General features: G+C 39.9%; 1 protein-coding gene across 1 annotated transcript in view; it reads right to left on the bottom strand.

The window, feature by feature from the left end:
* Positions 1-885: 885 nt before the first annotated feature.
* The window catches only part of POLQ (DNA polymerase theta), an 88,452-nt gene continuing 76,414 nt past the window's right edge, over positions 886-12,923 (bottom strand). Inside the window, exons 27-30 of the mRNA XM_084871492.1 lie at positions 11,744-11,868; positions 8,149-8,302; positions 5,375-5,490; positions 886-4,661 (exon numbers count right to left, since the gene is read on the bottom strand). Coding sequence (XP_084727618.1) covers positions 4,548-4,661; positions 5,375-5,490; positions 8,149-8,302; positions 11,744-11,868 — 509 coding nt within the window. The 3' untranslated portion in view covers positions 886-4,547. The remainder of the gene's footprint in view (positions 4,662-5,374; positions 5,491-8,148; positions 8,303-11,743; positions 11,869-12,923) is intronic.

Genomic DNA, 12,923 nt, shown 5'->3' with positions numbered 1-12,923 from the left:
ATATGACATCTAAAACACAAGCAGCGCCGGGACTGGTTTGGCTCAGTGGATAGAGCGTCGGCCTGAGGACTGAAAGGTCCCAGGTTCGATTCCGGTCAAGGGCACGTACCTTGGTTGTGGGCACATCCCCAGTAGGGGGTATGCAAGAGGCAGCTGATCGATGATTCTCTCTCATCGATGTTTCTAACTCTCTATCCCTCTCTCTTCCTCTCTATGAAAAATCAATAAAATATATTAAAAATAAATAAATAAATAAAATAAAACACAAGCAGCAACATAAAAAATAAGTGGGTATATATCAAACTGAAAAGCTTCTGCACAACAAAATAAACAACAAAATGAAAAGATAACCTATGAAATGGTAAAGAAATTTTTGCAATCCTTATATCTGACAAGGGGTTAATATCCAAAATGTAAACAGAACTCATATATCTCAATAGAACAACTCCCAAAATAAATTTTAAAAATGAGCAGAGGATCTTCATAGACATGTTTCCAAAGATATACAGCTGGCCAAAAGGCACATGAAAAGGGACTCAACATCACTAATCATTGTGGAAATGCAAATCAAAATCGCAACGAGATATCACCTCACATTTCTTAGAATGGCTATTGTCACAAAGACAAAAAAAAAAAAAAAAGCCTAGGTGAAGATGTGGAGAAAAACAAATCCTTGTGCACTATTGATGGGGGTGTAAATTGGTGCAGTCACTATAGTAAACAGTATGGAGATTCCTCAAAAGATTGAAAATTGATCTACCATATGAGCCAGCATTTCCACTTCTGGGTAAATATTTGAAAGAAAGGAAAACACTTATCCAAGAGATAGCTGCATTCCCATGTTCATAGCAGCCTTACTGACAATAGCCAAGACAGGTTGACATCCCAGGTGTCTATCAGTGGGTAAAAATGCATAAAGAAATTTTGGAACATACATACAATATTTACAGCCATAAAAATGGAGGAAATCCTGCCACTTGCTATAACATGGCTGTGCATTATCTTGCAATATGGATGGGCATTATGTTAAATGAAATAAGTCAGAGAAAGACAAATACTACATAGTCTTACTTAGATGTGGAATCTTGAAAAAACAAAACTCACCCTGGCTGGTGTGCTCAATGGTTAGAACATCTGTCCACGCGCTAAAGGGTCTTGGGTTCAATTCCGTCAAAGGCACCTACCTGGGTTGCAGTTTGCTCCCCAACAGGGGAGTGTGCAGGAGGCAACCAGTTGATGTGTCTCTCTCACATTGATGTTTCTCTTTATCCTTCTCCCTCTCTCTCTCTTTCACACTCTCGTTCCCTTTCTCCATGCCTCTCCCTCCCTTTCTTCCACCCTCTCTGATAAAACATAGGGAAAATATATGCTCAGGTGAGGATTAAAAACTACAACAATAACATCAGATTTGTGGTTGCTAGAGGCTGGGGTTGGGGAGTGGAGCCTGGGGGATTGAAGGAAGTTGGTCAAAAGGTACACACTTCCTGCTATAAGATAAATAAGTATTAGGGATTTAATATACAACATGATCACACTAATAAACATACTGGATTGTATATTCAAAACTTGCTAAGAGAAGCAAGTCCTAAAACTTATCATTACAAGGAGAAAAAAGTTTTTCCTTCTTTTTCATATCTATATGAGATGATGAATGTTAACTAAACTCACTGTGGTAATTATTCCACAATAGCTGTGAATCAAGCCATCATGCTGCACAACAAATTTATCCAGTGTTGTATGTCAATTTTATCTCATTAAAACTCGAAAGCAAACAACGCAAATTATCTTACCACTCTGGAGGTGAGCAATCCGATGTGGTCTTATTGGGCTGAATTTAAGATGCGGGCGGGGCTCTGCCCTCGGAGGACCTGGGGGAGACCCCCTGTCGTTCCACTGCCCTTTCCAGCTTCTTTCTGGAAGCAAGACGGCCCCTTCTTCCCTCTTTGAAGTGAGCAGTGCGGCATCTTCAAGTCTTAATCTGACTCTGTTTCTGTAGTCACCTCTCCCCTGACTCTGACAATCTGCCTCCTCTTATAAGGCCCCTTGTGTGTGTGTTTTTTAATATTTAAAAAATATTTTTATTAATTTCAGAGAGGAAGGGAGAGAAATAGAAACATCAATGATGAGAATCATTGATCGGCTGCCTCCTGCACAGCCCCAACTAGAGATCGAGCCCACAACCCAGGCATGTGCCCTGACCAGAATTGAACTGTTACCTCCTGGTTCACAGATTGACGCTCAACCACTGAGGCGCTGGCTGGGCAAGGCTCCTTGTGTGTGTATTGGAACCACCCAGATAATCTCCCCATATCAAGATCTCTCTACGAAATCCCATCAGAATGTCATTTTGTCATGTAATACACCATGTTCACAGGTCTTAGGAATTAGGATGTGGACATCTATTATTTACACAGTGATTTGTATCCCGAAGAGCTACCAATGAAGTTTGAACTTTATGCAATTATTCAGTTACTATACCTTGGTAAAATTTGAAATGTGTGGTAGGGGCACTAGTGTTATTTAAATAAACCATGATTACTAGAATTTGTGTATAACTGAATGATGCAAAGCTAATAACTCAAAAAGGATGAAAAGATGAATGTGATTGCCCTAGCTCAGTGGTCAGCAAACCGAGGCTCGTGAGCCACATGTGGCTCTTTGGCCCCTTGAGTGTGGCTCTTCCACAAAATACCATGGCCTGGGTGAGTCTATTTTGAAGTGTCATTAGAAGAAGTTTAAGTTTTAAAAATTTGGCTCTCAAAAGAAATTTCAATCACTATACTGTTGATATTTGGCTCTGTTGACTGATGAGTGTGCCAACCATTGCCCTAGCTGATTTGGCTCGGTTGATAGAGCATTGGCTCACGGACTGAAAGGTCCCAGGTTCAATTCATCAAGGGCACATACCTCTGTTGCAGGCTTGATCCCTGGCCCAGGTCAGGGTGCATGCAGGAGGCAAACAACCGATATATCTCTCTCACATCTCTCTCTCTCTCTCTCTCTCTCTCTCTCTCTCTCTCTCTCTCTCTCTCTCTGTCTCTCTCTCTCTCTGTGTGTGTGTGTGTGCGTGTGTGTGTCTCCTTCCCTTCCATTCTCTCTAAAAAATCAATGGGAAAAATATCCTCAGATGAGAATTAACCAAAAAATAAAGAAGATGCATGTGACTACACATGCAGGGCCATGGCTGTAGAACATGAGGTGGAAGAGACCTATATGTCCGCACACATATGAGAAGAACACTCATAAGTAAATAGATTGACCTTTCTCATGAGCTGGATCTCAAGGCCACCAGAATACTGACAGCACCATAGCTTGTCTCTCTGAAAAAACATGGTATAGGTGGATATGGAAACATTAAGAAAAAATGATAGAACTTCCCTCTTACCTCCGCCATCTTCTGCCCAATCCCCCTCCCCCAAAATACATGTCTGTCTGAGGCTCTTGTGCACTAATATCCAGTTACTGACAGTGTATCACACTGTGTTTATAAAGCAACTGTCTTTTTAAAAATTTCTGATTAATAAACACAAAAGAGCTCTTTTGATAACTGATTGAAGATATAATTCACATTTCCTATGTTTATAGAGTTGAGTAAACTACAGAATAAGTAAATATTCTGGTTCCGATACTCTTAGACCAAACACAATTTAAAAACTGAATTGCTGATAAGAAGTTTCTCATAAATATATTTTATTTTAACATAAAATGGTCAGTTATACACCTCTGACTGGGATTATTAAAGCACAGTCCTACAGGGAGGGGGTTCTAACAATGCCACAAACACGGACACACACTGAGAAGCTGACAGGAGGATTTTTCCTGCCTGTGGCCGTACTGTATTAACCTGCAACACAGACATCAGCTCTGACAGGACAGGGCATCTCCTCAAGAGGTGGCGCTTGTTTAATACCTAAGTGCTACAAATGCATTCATTGTATGAACGGAGGAGAAGAAAGGAAGGAAAAATAGCATTTTATGAATTCCAATTCCTTGACTGCATCCATATCAAGTCTTACCATTTTATAAAATTCGTTATTAGACAATACTATTTAAAAATACTACTTCAGTAGTCTTAAATCGATATTGGAAAAAAGTCACACACAAGGCCTAACCCTGGTGTCATACGTGAAATGAGATCCTTATGTGCCCGCGGCTCCTGTTGGGAGTCTGTGTCACATTGAGTCCTGGAAGGGCTGGAAATACCCCCGAGGCAGCGGTTCCATCTTTCTCAAGCTCATCAGACAGGCGAGGACCCAAAGTGCTAAGTGCATATTTCGAGCTTGTGTGCCGAAGCTGTTTAGAGCAGCAGTAAATGATAAAAGGCAATTTCACAGATACTCTTTGAGAGTGAATACAGTCACTGAACTACCGAGAATAAACTCTCAGACACACTTTGAAACTCCATATAAAATTACTATCCCGAGTCCAGCAGGACTTGAGGGTTTCTGTTTCCATGAAGTAGGTGAAAGGGTAATTAAATCTCCGTTCCTTCCGGGCAATGGCACCTGCGCAGGCTTCCCTCTCAGGAGGCCTTACCCGCTGCCTGTTCACACATCAAAGTCCTGCAGCTCTCCCCAGCTGGCACCTATTTTCACTTTCACTTTCAGTTTCACAGAAAGTTTTAAGGCATTTTCCATTTCATTCTTGACAATCTGAGCAACCTAGGGGCGGGGGTGGGGGTTAAGAAAGAGGTTAACAAACTCTCTGCCTGATTGAAGGTTTCCCATCCTACCCCCTGAGGAGCGGGCCAGACTGGAGCTCTTCCCCTGCTGCTTGGAAGTGACTTGGGAAGAGCCAGGCACCCCAAGTCTGCACTGACCACAGGGGCCCTGCCAGGTCAGCTAGAATGCTCGGAGCTTTGAAACCCCCAGGACAAGGCTCCAGATTCTCATCTCACTTCTCCCAGACAAAAACACCCCTGCACCAGGAATTTCTTTAACAATAGTGTGACACTGTGCACTCTTAGTTCCTTCTCTCCCCGTAAGGACCCAACATTTATTTATGGGGAAGGGTTCCAGAACCTCATGCATCTTAGCCTGACCCATACAGTGCCTGAACGTTCTATATAGAATGGAAAACAGAAAACACTGTGAAGCCGGGACCGATTTGGCTCAATGGATAGAGCGTCGGCTTGGGGACTGAAGGGTCCCGGGTTCGATTCCGGTCAAGGGCATGTACCTTGGTTGTGGGCATATCCCCAGTAGGGGGTGTGCAAGAGGCAGCTGATCAATGACTCTCTCTCATCGATGTTTCTAACTCTCTATCTCTCTCCCTTCCTCTCTGTACAAAATCAATAAAATAAAAAATAAAAAAATGCCACTGGGATGCATAATTAAAAAAAAAAGAAAGAAAAGAAAAAACACTGTGGAAATACCTGAACCACATCCTCTTCTGCCACCTCATATAAGAGTTCATCATGGAGTTGCAGGACGAAGAAGCCTCCTCTGATTGGACGGAACATCCCTTGCAGTTTTCTCTTTGGTAACAATCCTACCCCGTGAAAAAAAAGTAACAAACTGATAAGTATGTCATTTTGCCACAGGATAATTTTTTTCTTTCTTTTTTTTTTCTTCTCTTTTTAAGAGATCTTGAGAAACTTTGGGAAATTTTAATTAAAACATATAAGATTTAGAATTATCAGGAAACTAAATACTTCCTGGCTGCTAACTAACCCAACTATCAGGTAAACTAAATCCCCATCAACTTCCTCCCAGAGTGGGAGTCTAACAAAGAAGCCAGTAAATGAAGTTGAAGAAATCTGTTCCAAACTCTGTTAATTTATATCTTCTCCTTCCACGGAGTCCCCGCTACAGCTTCTCTGAGTGAAAACACCAGAGCAGAATGGGGCCTGATCCCTGTCCAGCACAGTGAACTGGGATTGTCATTATGCCGTGTTTTCTAAGGACCCTTCCTGCTGTCTTTTTATGGCCGGAAGTGTCACTGTGGTAAAACTGGTGCCTCCCCAATTGGACCCCAGACTCTAGACAAGTAATTCTGAATCTCGGGTCCAAATGTGGACTTCAGAGTGTGTGTGCATTCCCTGACATTGGATGTAAGAGTCCGTGTCTACATTTTTCTCGGGAGAAAAACCCATGACTCCAAAAATGGTCATAAATCACTTCTACTAGACTTAGTTACTATTTCCTAACCAGCTGGGCCTGGTAGTATAGATTAAGCCCCTCTGGTCACTAAAATAAGGTTCAACATTAATACCTTTAGAGCAAATGTCTTGGTTTGCCCTATCTCACAGCAGTCCTTCTTTTCTACCATTCAGCTTCCTCCTTACCCTTCCGGACAGCACAAGTAGCACACCATCTCCTTCCACACCCGGTGCTTCCCTCAGCGTTCGTTAGCCCTCACTATCTGCAGCCCACCTTCCCCAGAGGTGGCTCTCAGATGTAAGAGAACAAATGCAGATGAGGCCAGGCAGGCTGCTTCACACCAGGCTGCAAAGACTGTGCATCTGTTGGCCAGCATGGCTGACATCTGATGCGCCCCACTGGGCCCCACTCATCTCACAGCACTGGCTGCCCGGAAGCTCTAGCTTTTCTGCTTTCTGATCGCCATACCTCTGTCCTCATTTCCCTTAGGTACTTGGCTTCTGACCCAGAATGCACGACCCTCCTGTTCCCTGGGTGGTCTGTTTCCTCAGGTTCGGCTCCCTTTGATCCCCCTGACCTACTGCTGCTTTTCACCCAGCACGACACCAGAAAGTCATCCTCAGCGACACATCTACTTTGCCTTCCACTCATTCTAAAGGTGGTTACTGTCCACATCCTCACTTTGGCACTGCATCCCTCTGCTGTGGAGAGTGGTGCGAACATTTCAGTGAGGGTCCTATCTTCCCTTCCTTTCCTTAAATCTTAACATGGGTTGATAACTTTTATTTCTAAACCCTTCAAAGCACATAGTACAGTGTTTTTACCCAAATATCCTCATTCATTTTCTCTCCTCTCTCTCTCTCTCTCTCTCTCCCACCTCCCATCTGTGTGTGTGTGTGTGTGTGTGTGTGCATGTGTGTGTGTGTGTGTTTGCCAACATACATATTCCCACACACAAAATGTTGAATGATCAACCTTATATATTTTGGGGGGCATTGAAGACAAACTAAAAATCCTAATTTGATGGCCAAATAGTTTTTTTTTATATCTATGTATTTTTATATATAAGTGAACATCTTGCTGTATTATTCTCTATATTTATGTCTTCTAGAAATAGCAAATTCCATCGTCAATAGCTGATCTATATCTTTTCTGCCCTATCTAAAGCAATTTATTCTTCTCCTTTATGCCTGAAACCTTCTTAACTTCTTTCCAGAAAAATTTAAACATGGTTGCAGTCATAATTCGACAATCTCAGCGATCGTGAAATGGTATTTAAAGCAGAAGGAAGGACATGAGACAAAGAGAGAAGGGAAAGTTCTATGTACTTGTTAAAACAGGAAATAATTTATCCAAGCAATAAGGAGAGAACTTAGGGAAAATATTTCGAGAACAGTAGTAAGAAAAGATGACAATATTGGCAAATAAATACATGTGATAAGGAGGTCAGTTTAGTGTATGTTCCCAGACTTTAGAGAACAAGCACGGTCATGAGTAGGTAAACATGCTCTTCTGTTGCGCTCTGAGGACCACAGTGGATCGCTGAGGCCCTTTCAAAGCTTCTGCACAAAGTATTTTCTTAACAACAGGCAGAGGTTCTTTTCCTTTTTTATTTTTTTAAAGTGCTTACCATTTAATATGGAAATGACTAAATACACATTTTTATCCAAAGACTCAGTAGTTTGGTTTTACACCAAGTAAATTCACCAACAGGAAACTTGGATGTAGTTCATTACGTTGATTTTCCCCCCCTCAGAATGTTTTTTTTTTTATTATTCATTGAGCATTAAGTAATACTGGATTATGAAATGATTAATATATACAATACCATATACAGCATTATCTTTTAAAGAAACTTGAAAATGCACTTTAGTAGATATAACCCACATAAACAAAAGGTCTTTGGGTTCTTAATAATTCTAAGAGTGTAAAGACAAATTGAGACCAAATGTTGGAGAACTGCTGAGAAATAATATATAAAATACACCTCTTTTCATTCCTGATGCAATTAATCTCACCAGGCTATAGTTAACATTCATGAACAAACCTGTTCTGTCACCTTGGAGCATAACCTCCCGATGACCATGGGATTTGAAGATTGACTGGAAGGTCTCTAAATGCTTCTGAATGTTAACTGTGGCAATTTTCACAATATCAGCCGCCGACCCTTGGACTGTGGTATTGATAGCCTGACGCTCAGCCTATAAAAAACAATAACAGGCTCTCCGTCAGATACACAACATGGTTCCATACCTGTTTTTCACATCCAGATCAGTGCTTACATCTGAAACCAAACTGGAAATCTGGACCAAGATGCGACCCAGGAAATCAACAATTAAGCAGCATCTAAGAACAATAACTGGAATGATCAGGGCTCTAGACTTCTGGCTGTCATTCTCACAATAAACAGAAGGTCAGATTGCTTCGGTTTAGAAATATTCAACAGTCAAGAACCAAATCTGTACCACACTTAAAATATACTTAATAGCTTAAATTTATTTTATTTTATATATCATCGTTACAGCTGTTTTAAATTTCACTCTAAAGAATCTATAATTCAGCCGAAACCGGTTTGGCTCAGTGGATAGAGCATCAGCCTGTGGACTGAAAAGTCCCAGGTTTGATTCAGGTCAAGGGCATGTACCTTGGTTGCGGGCACATCCCCACTAAGGAGTGTGCAAGAGGCAGCTGATCGATGTTTTTCTCTCATCGATGTTTCTAACTCTCTATCCCTCTCTCTTCCTCTCTGTAAAATATCAATAAGCTATATATTTTTAAAAAGAACATATACTTCAAAATAACTCATATTAATCCTAAATAGACATAAGTAGAATGTCATTCTTTGTGATGTGAGTTGGGATGTTCCAAGTACATCCCCCATATCCGTGGCCTCTTGGTTGTATGTAGTTTGCCCCCAGCAGGTGTGCAGCCCTTGAGTATGAAACAGAGCTTTTGATGGGCTGCTAGGACTAATCTTAGGTGTTAGTGAAAATGCTCCTTAGGTCTTAAGTTAGAATGTCCCTGAAACTATTGCTGCCATAAGCTTCTTGGCAAGCAGCCATAGCAGCTAAAAATGATGATCCTGGGGCAGTAGGGATGAGGTCTGGGTTAATATCCACAGTATAACCTATCCATGAATATCGTTCCTGTTGTCCCAAAAGTTCTCAGAAAATGGAGTCTCCTCGCAGGAGGGATCTGTGTAACTTGAGAGGTGTTCTCTAGTTCCCTGTCTCCTGGGTACACTTAACTCCTGATGTATTAAATACCTGCTAAAGAGATAGACGTTTTTAAAAATTTACTCTTCTTTTGCCAAATGTTGATGAATCCACTGTAAACTCAATTGGTTGTCACTGTTTAGAGTGACTGAATTTCAGCGTCCTAATGACCCCTCCCCTGGTTGAAACTTTGGGTAGTGTGCTGTGTTACTGTTACTACTTGCTGCTTTTCTCCCTGAAGTTACACAGACCCCTCATTATCATGTAAGTTAAAGTGTTTTTCGTGCCAAAAGGGTGGCCTTGACTTGTTTTGGCCAATGAACTGTGAGTAAAACTGACGTGCAGTGCATGTAAGAAAGTTTAAAAACTTCCCAACATTGTCACAGAAAGGCCTGTCCCAGAGAGGGGATTCTTCCTTTGTTCTGGATTCCAGAGTGAAGAGCAGAACCACAGTCAACCCAAAGCCAAACTATAACGTGAATTTAAAATAAAACTGCTTTTATATAAGCCACTGAAATTTTGGGGTTGTGGGAAACTATGATTAAAATATATACTTCACTCTCATGGTATTGTACTTCCTTGATTCTCTTCCAAAATAAGAAAACTTGGCAATCTTAGCTTTGTATCCCATAATCCAAGTCCCTTTATGTCCAGGGCTTTTCATATACCAGTACATAAAAAATACAGGTTTCTGATCATGGGAGATCAGGTCATTAGAACCAACCATCTGATAAAAACTGGAAAAGATGAAATTACGTGTGTGTGTGTGTGTGTGTGTGTGTTGCAGATAATAACTGTGTAGACAGAATATTTAAAAGTATCTATAGGTAAATTATTAGAACTAATATGTAATATTTGCAAGGTCTCTAGACAAAAGAACAACAAAAAAACAATTATATTTCTATGTGTGAGCAGCCATATTAGAAAATGTAAAAAAGGAAAAAAAAAGAATAATAAAAAAAGATGCCATTTGCAATAGCATTAAGACTTTTCAAATACCTAGCTGTAAATCTAATAAGAAACATACACAATCTCTTCCCCAAAACTGCACAATGTTATTGAGAGAATTTAACAAGACTTAAAGACATAAATAAATGAACAAATAGATCACATTCATGGATTGAAAACTCAAATTTATAAATATGTCCATGTCCATTAATCCCATCTTCATCTATGAATCAAGACATTTGAAATAAATAAATAAATAAATAAATAAATAAATATCCCTATAGGATTCTGTATTTATATGGAAATTTACAAGCTGCTTCTACAATTTATATGGAAATGCAAAGAACCAAGAATAGGCAAATATTTGAGGAAGAAAAGAACAAGGCAAGAAAACTTTGCCATATATCAAGACACCTTACAAAGCAGCATATCTAAGGCAGTATGGCAGCACTGTCTAAAAGATAAGCAAATACAACAGACCAAAATAATGTGTACAGAAACAGAAACATCCATATTATTTTATTTGTAGCAGAAGTGGCACCACAGAAGCAGTGGGGGGAAAGCTGCCTTTTCAATAGTTTGGGACAATTGTATATCCATGGGGAGATAGGGTACCCTGACCCTCCATCTGTAATAACATGAAAATCAATTCCTGGTTGATTGTAGATATAAATGTAAAAGGCAAAACAAAAATTTCTAGAGAATATTTTCTTGATGTTGGGGTAGAGAAACCTTTCTTCAACAGATCAAGGAAAGCACTACAATAATATAAAAGACTGATAAAATAGAAAGATCTGGACTAAAATAGAAGCTTAAATGCTCAGATACATAGAATGCTTTTATAAATCCTAATAACTTCAGGAAGAGATTTTATTCATAATTTGAACAAATATCATCAATAAATTTTTGGACTGATGTTAATGACTGATGTTACTCTCTGAAGGCATTGGCAATCTGGTGTGCTATGCATACAGTAGGTAAAACAAAGAACAAATACTAAATATAAGAATTAAGTTTATTTATAACTTATTACCAAAGCTAATAAATAACTAGCTTAATAAAACATCTTTAAGTGAAGTATCATAAACGTGAGCCAACATTTATGCCTCCCAAAGACTGGCAGGTGCCATGACTTCAGAAATCCTTAATGAAACACAAGAGCCAATTAATATACTAGTGATCCTACATTAGCAGCAGTTGTCTTTGTTGAAAAGTATATGTCAATCAGAGGGAAGGTGGGGGTGGGTAAGTGGGGAGAGATTAACCAAAAAACTTATATGCATATGAACAACCCATGAACACAGACAATATGTAGTGAAGGCCTGGGCGGGAGGAGGGGGTAAGTGGGAGGACGGGGTGGACAGAGTCTTGAGGAGTCAAGGGGGACATCTGTAATACCTTCAACAACAAAGATAAATTAAAACCAAAAGTATATGCCATTGAAATTTTAAGTTAAAAATCCAGAGAATTTTAACATACGTGAGCTTTATGATAAGGGTTGTTGTCTTTGATTCCTGGTAAATATCTGCGTCTTCCCAAAATGGTCTGAACAAACCCATCTCTTTTACAATTCTTCACTGTCTCTTTCATGAAATGATTAATCCCTACAAAGAAAAAAAAATGAGTACAACTAAAGTCATTCTTAATTTCATTCAATAGTTTCAATAGAGAAATATACCAAAAGTACAAAGACTATGCTTATCTAACTTTATCCATATATGCAATCTCTGCTTCCTCATAGCGCTGCTCATCCTGAGTAATAAATACTAATGTCTCCCAATTGAAACTCCTAGTTTGAGGATTTGTGTTGTGTGACTGACACAGGAGAAACATTTGAGGAAAGCGAGTGACAGGAAGAAGAGAAAACCCTGCCCTGCCAAGCACAGCTGTTGGTGATAGGTGACCACTAGTATGGAAGTTCAGAGAGCAATCATTCTCTTAGCCTTTCTCCTTAGGAACTGCTGTGATTTTAAAGAGAAATAAGAAAATGAGATTTAAGAAAGCTCTACAATTTCTCTTACCTGACTCTGTAGGAGGCCTTCTAATATTCAGAGACCGAAAGAACTACTTAAAAAACAACAGCAATGAAAACAAACAAAAATCAATGAGCCTGTCTGGGCATGGCTCAGTGGCTGAGCATCAACCTATGAAACAGGAGGTCACAGTTCAACTCGGGTCAGGGCACATGCCTGGGTTGCAGATAGATCCCCAGTGTGGGGTGTGCAAAAGGCAGCTGATCAATGATTCTCTGATGTTTAGAATAGAAACATCATTGATGTTTCTATTTCTCTCTCCCTCTTCCTTCCTCTCTGAAATCAATAAAAATATATTTAAAAAAAATAAATAAAAACAACAAGAATGAATTCTGAGATAAAAACTACATACAGTAAACAATACCCATTTCAGGTCAATGATCTACAATATAATAATAAAAGCATAATATGCTAATTAGACCAGACAGCTAAACAACATTCCAGACTTCATATTGAACATCCTTCGGGATGAAATCATAGTGGCAGGGGCCAAGACAGAGGCAATTAGGGGTGATCAGGCAGGCAGGCAAACAGGAACAATTAGGCAGGCAGGCGAGAGGTTAGGAGTCAGTGGTCCTGGAATGCCAGAGGGATGTACAACTACAGGTTTAGGCCTGATCCCAGGA

Source organism: Pipistrellus hanaki (genome assembly GCF_964339955.1).
Source record: "Pipistrellus hanaki genome assembly, chromosome: 2".
In the NCBI taxonomy this organism is placed as follows: Eukaryota; Metazoa; Chordata; class Mammalia; order Chiroptera; family Vespertilionidae; genus Pipistrellus; species Pipistrellus hanaki.
This window is presented reverse-complemented; position numbering and strand designations above follow the sequence as displayed.